The 19962-nt window shown below is 38.3% G+C and overlaps 1 protein-coding gene across 1 annotated transcript; it reads right to left on the bottom strand.

The window, feature by feature from the left end:
- Window positions 1-4741: 4741 nt before the first annotated feature.
- On the bottom strand, window positions 4742-13411 carry GPR78 (G protein-coupled receptor 78). Its single transcript, XM_074227501.1, has 3 exons — window positions 12744-13411; window positions 11262-11375; window positions 4742-4979 (listed from the first exon to the last, which is right to left on the bottom strand). The coding sequence occupies exons 1-3, from the start codon at window positions 13409-13411 to the stop codon at window positions 4742-4744; spliced, it is 1020 nt and encodes a 339-aa protein (XP_074083602.1).
- Between the last annotated feature and the right edge of the window lie 6551 nt (window positions 13412-19962).

The raw sequence follows: 19962 nt of genomic DNA, 5'->3' as shown, positions 1-19962 counted from the left end.
TTTGTTCATTGAAATAAATTAAAAACCAAATTTAAAAAAAATTAATGGTAGCTGAAACATAGAGGAAGGGATAGGAGGAGAGGAGGTCAACCTTCATTACTGCCTTTTTGTTGATCTCTAGGAACAACAAAAGCCAGCAGCTTTAGCTCATTTCAGTCTTTCAACTATTCTTTGGTTTTGACTAGATGGAGGGGAAAGCAGGGTTTTATCAACCCTGACTCCAGGGTTAGTCTTCATTAAAAGATATCTACTTACTCTTCTCTCAAACTAAATTGAACTTTGTACCTAGTCATTTCGGCTTAGTGTTTTCCTTCCTTAGTCTTTCAATATTTTTGAATTCTAAGTCACATTTCCCCTAAGTCCATGAAAACATAATCTTGAACCTGGTTATATGTATAAACATAAAATATGTTGCTCTAAACTATACCCAGTTGTGTGAATCAGAGAGTTAAAGAAATACCTGATGAATTAGTGCTATGTAGTCCAATAAAATAAGTCTTATAAGAAAAGAGAAGGGGAAGGGGAAGAGGAAAGGGAAGAAGGAGGAAGGAGAAGGGGGAGGACAAAGGGCAAGGGGAAGAAGGAAAAGGAAGAAGGAAGGAGAAGGGGAAAGAGGAAGAGGAAAAAGGAGATAATAAAAGAAGGAAAGGAAAAGAGAAGTGGAAGGGAGGAAAGGGAAGGGAAGAAGAAGAAAGAGAAAAGGGAAAGGAAAGGGGAAGGGGAAGGAGAAGAGGAAGAGAAGGGGAAGGGAAAGGGGAAGAAAAAGGATGAAGGGGAAATGGAAGGAAAAGAAAGAAGGGAAAGAGGGAGCAAAAAGGAGAAAGGAAAGGGGAAGGAGAAAGTGAAAGGGGAAGGGGAAAGTGAAGGGGAAGTAAAAGGAGAAAGGGAAAAGGAGAAAGAGAATGGGAAGAGGGAGGGCAAGAGGAAGAGGGATGGAGAAGAAAGGAAGGAGGAGGAGAAGTGGATAAAAAGAAGGAAAAGGGAAGAGAAAGGGGAAGAAAAGAAGAGAAAAAGAAAGAAAAGGAAAAGAGAAGAAGAAACAGAATTTCCTACATGCCAGGCATTTTGATGTCTCTCTTCTATATATTTGAAAGAAATATAGAAAGTCCCATAGAGATAAGAATTATCCTCCTTATTCAAAACATTTATCCATGCTCTCTGCTGGGTCACCAGTCTCTTTTTCTTCTCCAGAGCCATCTGGGTCCAGTAACCAGATATGAATCAGGATGACTGTAGAAGACCCTGGATATGAGGCAATCAGGGTTAAATGACTTGCCCAAGATCTCACAGCTAATAAGTGGTAAGTATCTGAGGCTGAATTCGAACTTCCATCCTCATGACTCAAGGACCAGTGCTCTCTATCTCTTGAGCCACTTAGTTGCTTCTAATAACTGATTCTATAGATACAATGTATGACTAGAAAATTTTTCAACAATGAAATGGCAAACATTCAGATGAACTTTTATTGACTTAGAGATCACTTGGGAAACCACATAACTTCATGATACACTGAAAGACAGATAAAGTATTTTTCTTAATATCCATGACACTAAAAGAACAAAATCAAGTGCAAAAAGTGAAAGAAACAGTACATTCAACATTAGTGTCCCATCTACTGAGCTTGACATCCAGTGTCCAAGAGAGAATCTAGTCTATATCAAAATACTTATCATTTTTTTTAAAAGCAATTTCACCTAAAACAAACATAGATTGTTTGGATTCCTCCACAAAGAAAGATTGCTGACTGTTTCACAGTGATGACAGAGTTCCTGGGGAAATGTTTTTCTAAGGTATCAGTGGAGTAGATGGGAATTCTATGACAAATAGGCAACATCTTTTTCACACAAATCCCCCCCCATTATTGTATTTACATAGACATACAAGAGAGAAATACCCTACTAAAAGGACAAAACAGGACAGCACATTGAATTTAACATAAGCAGAATTATTGTTACTGCATAGAGACCTACATGACTCACATGCTAAGAAAGCAGGAGGAAGGCTTTCTGGAGGAGTTTTCACCATTAGGGGTTAGGGAGAAATCACTTAAGGAATTAAATTCTACCCTACACCTCAGACTGAGTTCTGGTTTAATTAACAAAGGAGGTATCTTATGTGATAAAAAAAAAATACTTGTTTTGAAGTGAGAAGACTTGGGTGTGAATCTTCCATCTGCTACCTTCTAGCAGAGTAGCCTAGAAAATGAATCACTTCCTTAAGATTTACTTCAGTTTCCAAAGCTATAAAATGAGGAAATCATCTCAAAGGTCTTTTCCAACACTCACATTTTAAATTCACTGATTTGAGTTCTTGCAGTAATTTCCATTGTGAAAATCTATTTTCCTACATTTTGTAAGTGTGGCCCATTTAGCTGTATATATTTGGTTTGGGCTTTGGGCCTTTTTTAGACCCAGTAGGCACCAAATCAACATAACTTGGATTTATAATAATACAATCAAAATCAGTGGCATTTATTGATAATGTTTGTCCTTCATTTTCATAGAAGACCGTGACACCAGGGAGATGATACCAGGACAAGCACATGATTGTATTTGAGTGAGGGGATACTGTGCTAAGTCACCAACCCCACTTTTTCCTCCAGAGCTATCTGGGACCAATGGCCAGATATGAATAATCGGGATGACTGGAAATGGTCCTGAATGCAAGACAACCAGGATTAAGTGACTTGCTCAGTGTCTGAGGTTAGATTTGAACTCCTATCCTCCTGTCTCTAAGACCAGGGCTCTATCCATTGCACCACCTAATTGCCCTCCAGTTATTGAATGTAAGCCAGGATTGCAAAATGTTCAAGCTGGAATAAGTCTTAGTCTAATTCAATTTGTTTTGACAAATCAAAAATTTCAGTCTCATAGAGGTAAAGGGACTTACTCAAGGTTGTACAATTAACTAGCAGTGGAGCTTGACCCAGAACCCATTCACAGTCTCAAACACCAATAGGGGAGTTCAGTGTGGTCGATGGAGGCAGTAATCATTTCTAGAATATTTCTATCAACCAGATATTTAACTGGTGTGTCAATGAACCCACACAAGCAAATGGATTTGAAAACAAATCAAGGTAAATTCAATCAAATGATGAATGAGTTAGCCCACTGAAGTGAGTCAAACAAGGAATGACTTGTTAGTAACCCAAATGTCAAGGTTAGTATATAATGGCATTGCCTTTGAGCTTTTTTGAAAAGTTAATAACTGAAAATCCAGGTTTGAATTTTCCAGTCTTTGTCTTGGGCATGTGGTTGACAGAGGAGAAAAAACTGAGATTGCCCCAGCACATCTTAAACTTGCCTAATAATCTTTATATCAGGCTATAGATAATCATCAAACACCTGAATGTTGTCAAATGAATGACTCCACAAATATTTGGCACCCCAAGTCTTCATCCCCCATTCTCCCTCATCCAACAATTCATTGGATGTTAGAAGTTTGATGACAAATCAGAATCTCAGTCTGACTGATAATTCAACAAATGGGCTATCATGGTGGGGGTGGGTTGATAGTAGAAATCAAAAATCAGATCCTGGACCACTGGTTCAAAGATTGTTTAAGTAAAAAGAAAATACCCTGCTTATGATGCAGGGAAGGGAAGTTAATTTCCAATTTTAATGATTTTGTCTAACTGTATACATTAAATGGTTAGTTCTCATGAGGTGTAGTGAAAAGCTCTCACTAAATCCAAATGAAACCTTTCACTAATACATGCCATCTAGGAGTAAGAGTGGCAACAATTTCAACAAAAAAATGTTGCTGGTTTCCTTGAACTTTCTGGGCTACCCTTCTAAACAGAAAAGATGAACTGGCATGGTATCAAAGTAGACAAATCTAAAATTTATTAATTTACCAATTGAACAAACCAAACCCTTTGGGAGAGGGGAGAAGTAGATGAGAAGATATACTGAATTCAAACATAGATATAGAGCTAAAAGGACCTTAGTGGCCATAAAGTCTTATACCTTTCATTTTATAGATGAGGAAACTGAGGCTAAGAGTTGAAAATGACTTGCCCAAGGTCACATAAATAGTAAATGGCAGAGATGGGATTTGTACCTAGGTACTTTAACTACAAATCCAGTTCCTTTCTTACTCCATAATGTTGCCTCTTAAATATGACAATACTTTTGGCATTCTTCAGAAGAAGGAGCAGAGTCATTCCTGGAGTAGAGGCAAGCAAGAATTCTGAGGGTTTTCTCTGTCTTCCTGTTACATTTCCTTTCCCACTACCATGGCCTTCCTCTAATTCATTATAAGATCTAGAGTTAGAAGGTATCATAGAGATCATCTAGTCTTATTCTCTCCATTTATAGATGAAAAAATGGACCCCAAAGGAGTGAAAACCAAGGTACCATGAGCAACATGTATAGCTCAGTGATTCAAGTCTAGTCTCCTGACTCCAAGATCAATGTTTTACCAATTCCCTCAAGATGCCTCAATATCACATAAGACAATTGAGTTCTGACCCCTACAAGTTTGGAAACCAAACTCAAAATTCCTGTTTAAGAGCAAGGGAAAATAGGAAAAGTACTTTTCCCTTTCTACTTAGCCTTGACTGAAGTCCTGCTATTGAGTCCAATGCTGCCCCCAAATAGAGTGGGATCCTCTTTCTGACTCTGAGATGACCCAAATTCCCATCACAGCTATCAACCCAACATATAGGAGGCTTGCTGAAAAGAAGCTGGAACAGTTAAAAAATCTGCACATTCTCGGTCTCAAACACCAATAATGGAGTTCAGTTTGGCCGATGGAGGCAGTAATCATTCTCTGTGTCAAGAGAGCTGTTGTAGCCAGATGAGGGGTATAAATCACGTCTCAGCAGCCGGTTAAAAATGTTGATCACCACCTTCTTGTACTGTTGACGGAGCAATGAATACACAAAAGGGTCCAAGGCAGCCTTACTGTAGGTGAGGCACTTGCTTATTACTCCCCAGTAGCTGTTGATGGTAATGAATGGAAGGAGTTCGACCAGCCTGTTGTAAAGAAATTGAACAGTATAATATGAGTTAATAATAATATCAAGTTTCCTTAAGGTGCTCACCCTTCAAATAGTTTAGAGACCAAGAGTTGTAAACTCAAGTCAAACCCTGGATCTGCACTTAGTATTGGTATGATACAAGCTAAAGCTAAGCCTTAGTTTACACATCTGTAAAATAAAGATAATGTTCTGTCTATCTTGTAGCATTGTGTCAAAAAAGCTTATAAATCATAAAGGTTAAATGTGAATTACTCTTAAAGTACTTTCACACCCAGGATCTCATTTGCTTCTTAGAACAAATCCTATGAGGTAGGCAGTCTCTGTATTAGTATCTCCTAAGAACCATATGATAGAGTAAAACTGAGTAAACTGAGTTTAATAGAGGTCAAGTGAAGATTATCTCACTCTGTTCTTTCCATTAAACTAAAAGATTTGACTATCCTTTCTGAGGTCTTAAATCCATTGTGAGACTTTTTAGTAGTCAATTAATGTTCCTAGGTAATGATGTAACCTGCTCCTTTCCCTCTTTTTGACTTCTTCCCTCTTCACACCCCTCACCAATCTTTTCTCCTTAGGGTCAGTGGTTTGGGTATGGGAGTGATCAGTTGTGTTAGTAACAGCATGTGGAGTATGGAAAGGAGAGGATGGATAACTAATGTGCAAGACCATAATATTACTAATAATTTCCATACTGATAGGGCATTTCATAGCTTCCAAAACACTCATTTGTTTGATTCCTCATCATAATCCTCTAAAATAGGTGGAATTATTATCTCTATTTTGCAGTTGAGGTTAATGAAGCTCTGAAATGGCATGAGAAGCAAGAGGCAAGGTCACATAGAAAATAATAGAGCCAAGACTCAAACCTACATCTTCTGACCTTGTGACTGTCTAGTCCTCTTTAAATTACCTCATCTTTTCACCTAGTTCTTCCCCACTGCCCCCTCCCATTCCCTCTCCTTCATTCTCCTTTTCTAATGCCAAGCATTATTTCCTAAATAGACTCAACAAAATGTTATCATATTTCTTTTAAAAAAATAAGGCCTTGGACTTATATTTTTCCTCTGAAAGATTAGTAAATTTAAATATTAAGAAATGATAACTAAGGTTCTGAAAAGAGATAAGCCAGCCTCACTAAGGTACAAGGTCAGACAGATCTCCTTGACCAAAAGTATGTATGTTAAGAATCATATCTTGGCATAAATAGGTTTATGACATTTCTTTCCTCCACCAAGATTCTTTGCTTGGGAAGCTGAGGAAATGGGAGTTTTGAAGAAATCAAGGTCATTTTAGAGGACTGGTGACTGTCAAGATAGGGAGAAATAGATGAGTGCCAAAATAAAGGCTTGATTACAATTATAATTATTAGAATTAGAAGATCAAGATTCTAGTTCTAATCCCCTTACTAAATTACTGTGTTATTTTGAGCAAATGTCTTCCTCTCACTGGGACTCAGTTTCTTCATTTGTAAAGCAAAGGGGCTGATTTCAGTCTTCACTAAGCTCTCTCTTAGCTCTTATATTCTGTGTTCTACATACACAGATGACTATGGAAATTGACTTCTAAAATCGTTCCTCAGCTTGAAGCAAAGAGAAATCAAGCATGATAATAACCATGGTAAAAATTTGTCCCTCCAAGGAACTTAATGAAGCCCTTACAGACACAACATCTCCTTGCTAAGGTAGGAAACAAGTATCATTATCCTCATTTTATGCACAGAGAAACCAATTGGTAATTTCCATAACTTAATACTGCCAAATCTCCCTTTTAAGTCTTAAGGGTATAATTATTTGTAAATCTGTGACATTTTCAAATTGTTGAACACTGATAAGTTGGAATGGAGAAGGGGATTTTTGTGAGCCATAGCTTATCACAAGGAATAGAAAGGGCAATGAGGGGATAGCATTTTCTTAGAAATCAATAATTCCTTAAGGAGAAAAAGATTGAATAGCATGAAGAGTGTATATTTCCATCATTTAATCAACAGAAAATACCTAGAATAATTCCTCTAAGAGTTCATAAAATGACTTCATACTTAGGACAGAATATAAGAACATAAAACAGAATTCTATAGTTAGAAAAGAACTCAGACTTTTGAATGTAAGACTATAAGGTTTAGAGGGGAACTTCAACCATAAAACTCAAAATCTTAGAGTTTTTACAAGAGATCTTTGATAATTATCTCATAACTGCCCCTGGATTTTAGAGCTAGGAAAAACTGAAGCTCAGAGAGAGGAAATGAACTGTCTAAAATCACAAAGTTAAGATGTGGCAGAACTGGGGTCAGAAATAGTTAACATTTACATAGTGCCCATATGAACCAGGCAATGGACTAATTGCACATTACAAATATTATATCATTTGGTCCTCACAACAATCTCCATTTTACAGATGATGAAAGTGAGGCAAACAAGAATTGTCTGACTTGCCTGGATGACCCAGCTGGGAAGTGTCTGTGGCTAGATTTGATCTTAGGTCTAAGCAACTTCTGATTTCCAGTTCAATGCTCATTCTACTATTCCATTTTTCCACTACACACTAGTATAGTTGTTAAGACAGAAAACAATAAAGAAATTCTTGTGTATTGTTAGATTAGACAATGGATAGAGAATTGGGCCTGAGGGAGATCTGAGTTCAAATCCTACTTCAGACATGTCACACCTTCATCTGCTTTAGTTTCCTCATCTCCAAATTGAGAACAATGATAGCATCCCAGAGTTGTTATAAGGATCAAATAAGATAATATTTGTGAAGTGCTTTGCCCAACCTTAAAGCATTACTATTTTGAGGATAGGGATATCATAGTTTAAAAACTATAAAATTGTATAGGATCTTAAAAAATTACTTTACCTAAGTATTCAGGAGAAACTTAACTTCTCAAATTCCCCACTTGCAAACTGGGGAAAATAATCTTCCTATTGTCTGCCTCACAGAACTATAAAGACTAAATGAGGGGTGGCTAGGTGGCTCAGTGGATAGAGCACCAGCCCTGGAGTCAGGAGTACCTGAGTTCAAATTCAGCCTCAGACACTTACCTAGCTGTGTGGCCTTGGGAACATCACTTAACCCCATTGCCTTACCACAAAAAAAGACTAAATAAGTTTATGCATATATTGTTTTTCAATCATTTAGTTGAGTCCAACTCTTTGTAACCCTATGGACTGGTCTTAGGTGTGTTATTGGCTAGGATACTGGAATTCTTAGCTATTTCCTTCTCTAGTTTGTCCCCAATTCTTCATGAATCCATGGACTGGTGTAAGGTTTTTTGGCAAAGATACTGGTATGGTTTGCTGTTTCCTTCTCTAGTGTGCCCCTATTTCACAAATGAGGAACTGGGGCACATAGCAGTTAAGTGACTTGTGTAAGATCACACAACTAAGGGACTGAGCCCATATTTGAACTCCAGGTCCAGTTTACCACCTATCTGTCCCTCTAATGCATAGTGAATTTTTCAAACTCTCTCTATATAAATGTTCAATTATTAATATTATAATAGATGGGGAAACAACCACAGAAATAAAAAGTGTTCAGTCCAAGGTCATACAGGTTCTAAGTAACAGAAATAGGTCCTCTGACTTCATAACCAGTGTTTTTCTCACTATACCACGCTGACTGATATTGCTTTTGAAATTGTAATGTTCAAAGTAGTATTTCTCCAATATAAGGAAAGCCCCAAAGCAAACATACCACTCAATTTCAAGCAAAGCTGAGTAGTTTCCTTAAATTCCCCTTTCAGCTGGAACTATGCTGACTTTGCAGATTTTTTTTTTGACAAATATTTTCTGGTCATTGAACAGTCTCACTGAGAGTGTGTGTGTTGATATAGAAAGGGATGTGTGCACAGAAGAATATAAAGACCAGTTCCTAGTCAGTCACAGTGCAGTGGTTTTCTTTCATTCCTACAAAGAAATTCAAAATGCAAAATTAATAATTTTCTTCTAAATTAAGACATACTTTGAATGCACAGAAGCCCTAAATTTGAACTCTTGTTCTGCTACATTGGGCAAATCATGTCATTCCTTTAGGTCTTTAACTTCATAAAGAGGTATGGATCATAACTATACTACCTTCTTTATGGATCTGGGTTTTAATAAATTAATTGCTTGAATTAAATGTCTTACAAGCTGAAAAGGTGCTTTGTAAATGTCAATTGTTCTTTTTTGAGCAGGGTCAGCAATACTAAAATAAATACAAAAAAATTCTGAGGTGACTACTTCGAAGGAGATAATATGTATATAGATGGTAGTGTATTTTTTAAAGACATTATAGTCATACCATCTATATATTTTTTATTAATATATTAGTTATATTTCCTCATATTTGAATATAGACAGATCTAAAAAACTAAGCACAAAAATTTAAACAATATTTTTTTATTTTTTGTTTATAAAGGCTCATTCATCATTCATCTAATATTTCAATGTCAGAGAAAATATGATTCTGTCCATGCAACCATGAGAAAAGGACATTGCAGTTTTCTCTGTTGCTATTAGTAAAAAAATCATTCATCTAATATTTCAATGTCAGAGAAAATATGATTCTGTCCATGCAACCACGAGAAAAGGACATTGCAGTTTTCTCTGTTGCTATTAGTAAAAAAGACTTTTTGCATTCCTGATGCATGTGAGAAAGGCTGCAGACTCACACTGTGAGTAGAAACACAGATCTGTATCTTGATGGCATATGGTAATTAACAGACACCAAAAAAGTGACTCATAGGCCCTTCATGTGCAGAATATTGATTAGCTAACATTTTATTTTATACATACATATTGGGACCTACTTTAGGAGGGAGGAGGGAAATAGACTCACCCACTCAATAATGGTGTTATGAAAACTTTCTCCCTATTTTAAGTTTATTCCTCTACAGTACCCAAGGGAATAAAGAAAGCACAAGGCAGAATGGCAGAAATTAATGATGAAGGCTCAGGCTAGTCCTTATGTCTTCTGCTCTGATCAGACAGCATCTAGATGGTTTTGTTTAATTCTCAATGCCATGTTTTAAGAAAGTCTTGGACAAAGTGGAAAGTATCCAAAGGATAGTGAGGGCATTTGAAAAGTATGACATTAAAGGATGAATTGACCCAGCTAAAGATGTCATAAACTCTGAGGGAAAAAAAAAACTAAGGGAAGGTATTCCTATTTTTTTCAAGTATTTGAAGGATACCTACCAAGTAGAAGACAAATGAAAATGTTTTTTCTGTAACAGGGGATTTTCAATCTTATGGGGATAGTGAACCCCTTTTGTATGGATCCATTTTCTGAATTATATTTTTAAATACATAAAATAAAATGTATGAGATTGTAAAGGAAAAAAATATTGAAATAAAGATGTATTTTTGTCATCCAAGTTAATGTACCCCTTGAAATCTTTCCACAAATCTCTGGGTAAGAATTCCATTCTAGATCTAAGTATAATGGACAGAAATGGTATTGACAACTCTTCATTTGATAATAGAAAAATCTTCTAAACAGGTAGAGCTATCCCAAAGTGGAGTAGATCATGCATACTCTATCCATCTTCTTCAAGTTGAAGTTGGAAACCCTTTTCAGAGATAATATTGAGATGATTCTTGCAAGTTTGCTTTAGTCTATCTGTTGTGTGATGATTGTAATTATTCCATTGACTATCATTGCACATCATCTCTGAGCCTCAAATTCCTCATTTATAAAAGAGGAACAGCGATCATTATCAGTATACTTTTGGTGTCTGGAACTTAGTTTTCTCTTCTAACTAATGAGAGGATTAGAATAAATGATCCTGGGTCAGCTAGGTGGTGTAGTGGATAAAGCACTGGCCTTGGAGTCAGGAGTGCCTGGGTTCAAATCCGGCCTCAGACACTTAATAATTACCTAGCTGTGTGGCCTTGGGCAAGCCACTTAACCCTATTTGACTTGAAAAAAAAAGAATAAATGATCCTAACATCAAATTCTTTGTTCTGAAATCTTTTCTAGCTTTTCCAGTTTATGTTCTGTGTCTTAAAGTCCCTAGCTATATTTCTCTTCTGAGTGATGTGTACTAAGATCTCTTACAATTCTAATACTCTTTATTAAAGTGACTTAAAACTGAGATTCTATGTTCTGTGTCCTAAAGAGTTTCCCAGACTTACAGTCTTATTTTGCTCATTAGTGCTTTTTTCCTTGCAAGTGTGTTCACTTAAGGAACCTGTATCATTGTGGGAACGGAAGCCATTCTTGGATGAGGACTAGGTCCAGATTTCAGAACTTAGAGCGGGGAACTGTACCAGGCCATTCTCCTATGTCAACGAAGTCTCACCTGGTAATGACGTAAGGAGCAAAACAGAGGACGAAGGAGCCTATAAAGATGCTAATCTTCTTAGTGGCTCTCTGCCGCCTCCTCTTCTGCTCATTAAGGCAGCGCTGTCTCACACTGCAAGGCAAAGGGCAAAGTTGCTTTGTTAAGTTCAGAATGAAGGGCTAGGTTGGGGGGGGGCGGATTTCGAGAGTCGAGGATAGTCGGACTTGGCCGGAGAACCAAAATGCACTAAAGGAAGACAAATTTAGGCTTCTCTCCTCTTTGCTCCCCACTAACTTTACTCAAACCTCTCCTGAAGCCCTCTAGGGAATTAACCAGGAGCTGGAAGAGATAACCCAAGATTACCATCCACAGATTCAGTCTCTGGGATCCTCCGAGCATCCCATTAGGGGTCCTGGGATAATCAGGACTTAAGGGTGCTAGCAGGTCCCTAAGGATGGCGCTTGCGACCTGCCCCAAAGTCTCGAAGTCTTAGAAGTCAGAGAGGAGGCACTGGATAGCTAGGGCGTCTTGCGCATCGGTCCCTTTGTGCATAGGCCATGGCAGCCCAAAGACACACAGAGACACATAAACACAGGTAAAAACTCATGCCCAAACAAATGCCAATGCTCTCTTATGTACATAAAGTCACGATCACACACTTATGAACATAGATACACTCGTGCATACACAAAACTGTACAGATTCTTGGAAATGCAGACAAATTCGTTCACTCTCACAGAGCCCCTCCTCTTCCCAGTAACACACACAAGCACACACAAAGCTTGCAGGGACAGTACACATTTACCCATAAATCCATCGCAGCCTTTCCAACACCCAAATTCACTATCGAAACCCAGTCAGTCACACACATCACCACCTACACACACTTATGCAGAACTTGGGATGGCGCCCACACTTATTTTCTGGCTACTATTTCTCGGTGCACAAAAATATGAGTCCAAAGGGGGAGAATTGGACTGTGCATGCATGTGTGTGAATGCAACAAGGATGGAAGTAACAACGTTGACCTGGCTCCCCCTGCACACCAACTAAGATTCTTCCTTCTAATGCTCTCTCCAGGAAAAAATAAAACATAAAGAGGAAATCGAGTTTAAGTCATTCCCCAACCTTCGGCGTTAGACTGGACAAGGGTTATTACCCCCACTTCACAAATAAGAAAACTGAAACCTATAAAATTGGAACTAAATTGCTCGGGCTCTCTGTCCTATGTCAAAGAGAAGGAATATGGACAAGTCTACAGCCTCCGCCTCTGAACTCTGAGGTCTTTTTCATCACCTGCTGCTTACTTCTGAGTGAGTGCGACCTTACTATGGAAGAGCATCTTAGAGCCAGAGATCTCAGCGATCCCAAACTTGTTCCAATCTCTCATTTTACAAAAGACAATGCTGAAGTCAGGTAAGGGGAAGTGACTGCAGCACGGTGACTCTCGGGTAGTGTCATGTCCCCCTCCTTCCGCCCCCCCCCAACCCCTCAGGTTACCTGGGATGAATATCGACCAGCAGAACCAGGGTCTGCATGGTGATGACGTCGATCCTCCGGCAGTGGAAGCGGGCCACGCGCAACACCTTCAGGTAGGTGAAGCAGAGCACCACAAGCGAGAGCGCGAAGCTGGTGGCGTGGAAGGCCACGGTGAAGGCGGCGAAGCGCCTCCTCTCCCCTTCCACCCGCAGGTGCAGGGTGCAGGAGGCGTAGGGACCGCTGTAGCCGAGCCAGGAGCAGGCGAGCGCGGCCAGCGGGAAGGCCAGCGAGTGCAGCCACGCGTAGGCCAGCAACAGCGCAGCATCCCGGCCACGCACCTTGCTCGCATAGCTCAGCGGGAACACCACGGCCACCCACTTGTCCAGGCTGAGCGCGGCCATGCTCAGCATGGCGTTGGACGCCAGCAAAGTTTCCAAGAAGCCCGCCGCCTGGCACGCGCAGTCCCCCACGGGCTGCTGGCGCCACAAGAGCCCCAGGAGAGTGAAGGGCATGTTCAGGAGGGTCAGCAGCAGGTTGCACAGAGACAGGTTGACCAGGAAGAGCCCGGGCACTTGCTGGCGGAGCTCGGAGCTGGAGAAGAAACATAGTAGCACCAGCAGGTTGGACAGAAGGGAGACGACTAGGACCGAGCCGAGAAGGAGCGCCAGGAGGGCTTCAGCCAAGGCCATTGCGCTACGGACTTACCCTGAGCCCCATGGCCAGGGGGAGCTAGGACTGCGAGGGTGGGAGTCCGAGCGGGCAGAGCTCCAGGTGGCCTTAGGCTCTGCGAGCCAGGAGAGGAGACAATGCGCACGCTGTCCAGGGTGCTGAAATCAGCCTCGCTCCAGGCTGAGCACTGGAGCCCACTGGCCCAACCATCTTCTTCAGCACCAGACCTGCGACTGCCTCCCTGTATCCGAATCACCTTGCAGTCTCTGGAGCTGGATCGCCTTTCTCTCCTCGCTCTGTATCTCAGACACCACTGAAATAGGCAGTCGTACCTCTGCTCACTCGCCTGCGGGTGCTGAGCGCATCTTCCTCAGCCAGTTGGGGCCCCAGAAATTGTCACACCTTCACTGAGGCGGCCAGCGGTGACTCATGCGCAGAAGAAATTGGGAGAGAGACCCAGTGCAAGCTTTACAGAAAAGAACCCACTTCCATGGTTGGGGCAAGAATCAAGGGGAAAAAGGGGAAGGATGCTAAGAAGGAGGGAAGGAAGGAAGGAGACAGCAAGAAAGGATAGAGAGGGAAAGGGGGAGGAAAGGGGAGAGGGAAGGAGAGAGAGAGAGAGAGAGAGAGAGAGAGAGAGAGAGAGAGAGAGAGAGAGAGAGAGAGATGGGATATGGCATGATGAACTCAAATGCTGTGCAAAATGAAACAATCCTGTGATTTCCTTTGGGTTCATAGTATTTTTCCTTCCCACTTTATATTTGTTTTAGATAAATAGTGTCAGCACTACTCTCCTCAAATAGGTAGAGGTAGAGAAGAGGAGATGACAAGAAGAGGTAATACTTACTGAGAACTCAAACAATTTGGTCCTCATATTTGGGCAAGCGTATTATATCTAGACAAACTAGAAGAAAAAACACCAAAGAATTAAACTTGTCTCTCTGGGAAAACTTTTATTTTCATGTTTTCATTGGATAAAAATAAATCAGAAGTGTCATCCATGTATTTCTCCTTCCTGATCCACCTCTCCCCAGCAAAAAAGTGAACATTCCCTCTTTTGAACCTCCATAACTCTTTGCTTATACCATTATTGTGACATGTATCATATTCTGGGTGAAATTTATTTGTGTTCTTTTCTTATTATTGAATCCAGACTCTAAGTTCTTTGGAGGTAAGGTCTGTGTCTTTAATATTAAATCTTAGTTATTAATAGTACTCCCCACCAAATATGTCACTTCATATACATACATATATCCCATACACACACACACACACATATATATATATATACATATTTGCATGCATCTACATATATACAGAGATATACTGACACACAGAGAGAGAATAGAATAACTATCTACATTTATTATTCTTTTTTAGGGTTTTTTTTGCAAGGCAATGGGGTTAAGTGGCTTGCCCAAAGCCACACAGCTAGGTAATTATTAAGTATCTGAGTCAGTCAGATTTGAATTCAGGTACTCCTGACTACAGGGCCGGTGCTTTATCCACTGAGCTATCTAGCCACCCACACATGTACTACTCTTCCAGACTATAGAATCATATTATTTAGGAGTTGGAAAGAATTTCAGAGATCACCTATTTCTGTTGATACCTGAAAAATAATTCCCATTACAACATATCTACCAGTGATCACTCAATCTTTGCTTGAAAACATCCAAAGAAAAGAATTGCCAACCCTCAACCCTTTGAGAAAACATATCTCACTTTAAGGAGTCTTTTATTATCACAAAGTTGTTTTCCTTCTTTCACCAAACCTAAATTTGCCTTTGTGAAAATTGTGCCCATTGAGTGAGCTGAGGCTAAAGAAGAAACATTTAATCCTTCTAAGGTAGAACCTTTCAAATTTGTGAAGATAGCACAACAATACTTTAAAGGGGAAAAAAAACAACTTAGAAAGACATGGTTGCAATGACCAATCATATTCCAGAGGACTAATGACAACATATTACCTAACCCTGGCAAAAAGGTGATGAACACAAGGGCAAAATTAGAATTACAATTTTTATTTACAGAGAAGTGCAAAAAGGATGGGGAAGGGCTTTATTTTGTTAATGATAGATAACTGATTAAAAAAAAATTTTCTTTCTTTGTTCGATTTGAGGAGATTAGCAATGAGTTTACCACACTAAAAAGAAGGAAGAAAAGAGTCTTTGAAGCATATTTTTAAATGCCTAAAAAAAGAATAAAGTAAAGATAGTAGTAAACACAGACAAGTAGGACAGTTTTTTATTTGAAATTTTATTCAATTTTTCAATTACATACAAAGGTTGTTTTCAATATTCACCCATTTGCAAGTTCTTGAGTTCTACATTTTTCTACCACCGTCCCTTCCCTCTCTTCTTCCCTTGATGATGGACAGTCTAGAAAAATTGTACATGCACAACTGTGTTTAACATTATTCCATATTAGTCATGTTGTGAAAGAGGAATTAGAGCAAAGGGGGGAAATCTACTAGAAAAGAAAAACCTGAAAGAAGTTTTTTTAATGAACCTAGTATGCTTTGCTCTTCATTTAGAATCTATAGTTTTCTCTCTGGATGTGGTTGGTATTTTTTTAAATAGATCTTTCAGGATTATCCTTGATCATTGAACTGCTGAAAGGAGTTGCAGCATTAATAGTTGATCATCTCACAATGTTGTAGTTAATGTGTACAGTGTTCTCTTGATTCTGCTCCAAGTAATACAGTTTTTAAACTAACATATTGATATATAGGGAACTGATCCAAATTCATAAGAATAAGAGCCATATCCCAATTAACAAATGAGCAAGGGATTTAAACATATAATATTTAAAGAAGAAAACAAAACTATAAATAGTTATATAAAATGCTCTAAATAATTAATAATTAAAGAAATGTAAATTAATACAATTCTGAAATATAATCTCATATCCATCAGATTGACTAAGTTGACAGTAAAGGAAAATTACAAATTCTAGAAGGCATATGGAAAATTAGGTACACTCATGAACTATTAGTGTATCTGGGAACAAGGCCAACCATTCTGGAAAGCAATTTGGAATTGTGCCTTAAATGCTATTAAACTGTGTTCATTCTTTGACCCAGCATTACTGCTACTAGGTCTATATCCTAAAGAGATTAAGGAAAAAAGGAGGAGCTCTCATATTTACACAAATATTTTTAGCAGCTCTGTTTGTGGTGGCAAAGATTGGAAACTTAGGGGATGCCCATCAATTAGGGGATGACTGAATAATATGTACTATATGAACATCATGGGATACTATCATGCTAAAAGAAATGATGAAGAGGATGGTTGTAGAAAAACCTGGTAAGATATATCAACTGATGCAAAATGAAATAAGTAGAACCAAGAGAACAATTTACAAAGAAATAGAAATATTGTAATCACTGTGAAAGTTTTATTGACTCTGATTAACACAATGACCTACAAAGTTCCATGTTGAAAAATACAAATCTATTACCAGATAGAAAACTGACAAACTCTGAGTGCAGATTAAAGCACAGCTTTTGTTTTGTTCTATGGCTTTCTTAACCTGTTCCCCTCTCCACCAACCTAAAATATGGCTAATGGTAAAATTTGTTTTGCATTATTTCATATTTGCAATGGGTTTGTATTTCTTGTCTTCCTCCTCAATGAGTAGGAGGGTGGTGGGGAAGGGGGGAAACCCTGAAATTGAAAAATAATTGAATTAAAAAAGAAATTTACCTATTGAAATTAGTATATTTGGTGGGGGGGGGTTGCAAGGCAATGGAGTTAAGTGATGCCCCAAGTTACATGGTTAGGAAATTATTATTTTTTTATTTTATTTATGACAATGGGATTGAATGATTTGCCCAAGGTCCTACAGCCTGGCAATTATTAAGTGTCTGAGACCAGATTTGAACTCAAATCTTCCTGACTCCAGGGCTGGTGCTCTATCCACTGTGTCATCTAGCTGCCCCATATATACTTTTTTAAAAAGCAAACTTTTCAAAATTCAAATTTGAAGATTCATGTTCACTATTTTTTTTCTGATCTATTTTGTATAGAGAAATGCTAATCTTATTTAGATACAGTCATCGTCAGATTTTAGAAAAATGAAAAAAAGTTACCTTGTTCTCCCTTTACTCTGGGCTAAATTTGTTCAGTTTCTCAAACTAGTTCCTATATAACATGAACCCAAAGTCCTTTTCATCATTCTGTTTGTCCCTCTTTGGACAGACTTACTTATCAATTTCCATTGAAAATGTAAATTGAATAAAGTTTTCCAAATGTGGCACGATAAGAGTAAAGAGCAAGAGTACTATCTCTTTCTTTTTTCTGCAAAGCATGCCTCTGTAAATGTAGCTTGGGATGATACGTTTTTTTTGACTGCCATAGTAAACTCAATTAACTGGTCACCATCCAACAAACATTCCTCCATTCCTAATCCACAGGTTACACATCCAAATGATATATAAGACTACATTTAGAGACAATTGGGGCTAAGTGATTTGCCCAGGGTCTCATAGCTAGTGACTGAAGTTGGATTTGAACTTAGATCCTCCTGCCTCCAGGGTCTGAGTTCTATCCACTGCACCATCATCTAGTTGGCCAGCTGAGTATAATTCTTTCTGACACCATTTAGGATTTTCTTGGCAAAGATACTAGAATAATGTGTTATTTCTTTCTTCAGCTCATTTTACAGATAAAAAACTGTTATTTGTCCAGAGTTCCATAGCTAGTAGGTCAGAAAGATGAGTCTTCCTGACTTTAGATTCAGAACTCTATCTACTACACCACCTAATTATGTGCGAAATCACTGTTCTGTTGAGATGAATAGAAAAACATGCATTGCATTTAAAAACAACTTTACAGAGTACTGTTTTCATAAATTATTTTCATTTGCAAGTCACCCTGTATCTTTCTTTGACATTCATACCCAAGAACACAGTCTATCAATTCTGTTTATTTGTAGCATAGCCATCCTACTGACATGGCATTATTTTTTAGGAATCATATGGTAGAATCAGAGTGCTTTTTACAAAATTGGTGAAAATCTTTTTAAATACCAGATAAAAACATCTTAATAATTCAAGTATTCCTCCATGCTTTGGATAATAATATGAAAAGAGAGTGTTGTATGCTCAAAGACTGGAAAATAAATAGATCTGACCTTGTAGTCCACTTAATAGAAAATTCGAGAGCTGTATTGTTTTTCTTTCAAATAGAATCATAGGATATTAGAACAAAAAGAAACATAGGATGTGAAAATGATAAGAAAACAAAATGCAGAATGCTGAAGATGGAAGAAGATTTGGCAGCTATTTCACACACACACACACACACATATATGTATGTATGTATTTGTATTGGTCAAATTCAATTAGTTAATTGGTACTAAAAACTAGAGATACTGGTGAAAGTTTTATGGCAGTTTTTCCATCTGAGCTGGATCTTGAAATAAAATAAGCATTTTTATGAGGCAGAGATGAGGAGACAATGCATTCAAGGCACAGGGCTGGAGGGTTAGTTCCTACAAATGCCCAGATGTGAGGTATGGAATATTGAGTTCAGAGAACAGCTAACAGTCTAGTTTTAGTAGAAAAAAAGATTCTACTAAGATGAATAATGTGAGATTAGCCAAACTGGACTTGTAAATTAGGTCACACCATTATTTTCTTAGTCCATTTTTCTTCTCAGTATCCCTGCTAACTCTCTGCTAAGCATTCCCTTAAGGACCACAATCTCCACTAGATGTGGAAAAGGAGCTGAAAAGGTAAATGTGTTGACTCTTCTGATTCCTCAAGCTTAACCAGAGAGCTGCATATGTGAGTCACCTCATGCTGCAAAGGAAACAAATTCAAAATGTAATTGCTTCTGCAAAGGTCAGGCATTATAAAATACCCCCAAACAGTGCCCTATTTGCCTCAGTTATTGGAGCTGAGTAGATTTCAATAAAATGGAGACAAGACTGTATGAAAACCAGGCAATGGAAATGAATGTCCTATAATTTCAGAGAGATTCAGAGAATATTGGAACATCCTTGTTTTTCTCTGGTTCAGTCATTGGGAAAATGTTCTACAATTGTTAATGGCCTTACTGCTTCATTTCACTAGGTTCTCCTTTGTTTTCCCTAGAAAAATACTTTGGTTCATAACTTCGTTAATTTTAAAGTTTTGTTTAGGGTTCAGTAACAATGTTATACTCAAAAGAGGAATGGATTTGGAATTAAAAGATCTGGGTTCAATATTCTTTTAATCATTTAATACTTGTGTAATCTCATGCAAGTTATGTAAAATCCTTGAACCTCAGTTCCTCATTGATAAAATAAAAACATCAGATTAAATGAAGGCTGAGAGTTCTTCTGGCTCTATATCATACAATGGTATGCAAAATGCAATGTTCAATGCTATAGAAGACATCAAAACTGTTTTCTCTGGAACTGTCCATTTCCTCACTCTCATTTCTGGAATTTATCATGCTTAGGAATCTCCTTAGTTTCCTAGATTATTGAGGCCTTCTTCCATATGACTTCATAGGTGGGAATCATTGAAACTCATCTGAGTAAAATCCCATTCCTTCCAACAAAACAGCTAAGCTCCCCTAAT

Source organism: Macrotis lagotis, chromosome 3 (assembly GCF_037893015.1).
Source record: "Macrotis lagotis isolate mMagLag1 chromosome 3, bilby.v1.9.chrom.fasta, whole genome shotgun sequence".
Taxonomy (NCBI): Eukaryota; Metazoa; Chordata; class Mammalia; order Peramelemorphia; family Peramelidae; genus Macrotis; species Macrotis lagotis.
The sequence above is the reverse complement of the archived record's forward strand: the minus strand, read 5'-3'. Positions and strand labels throughout refer to the sequence as shown.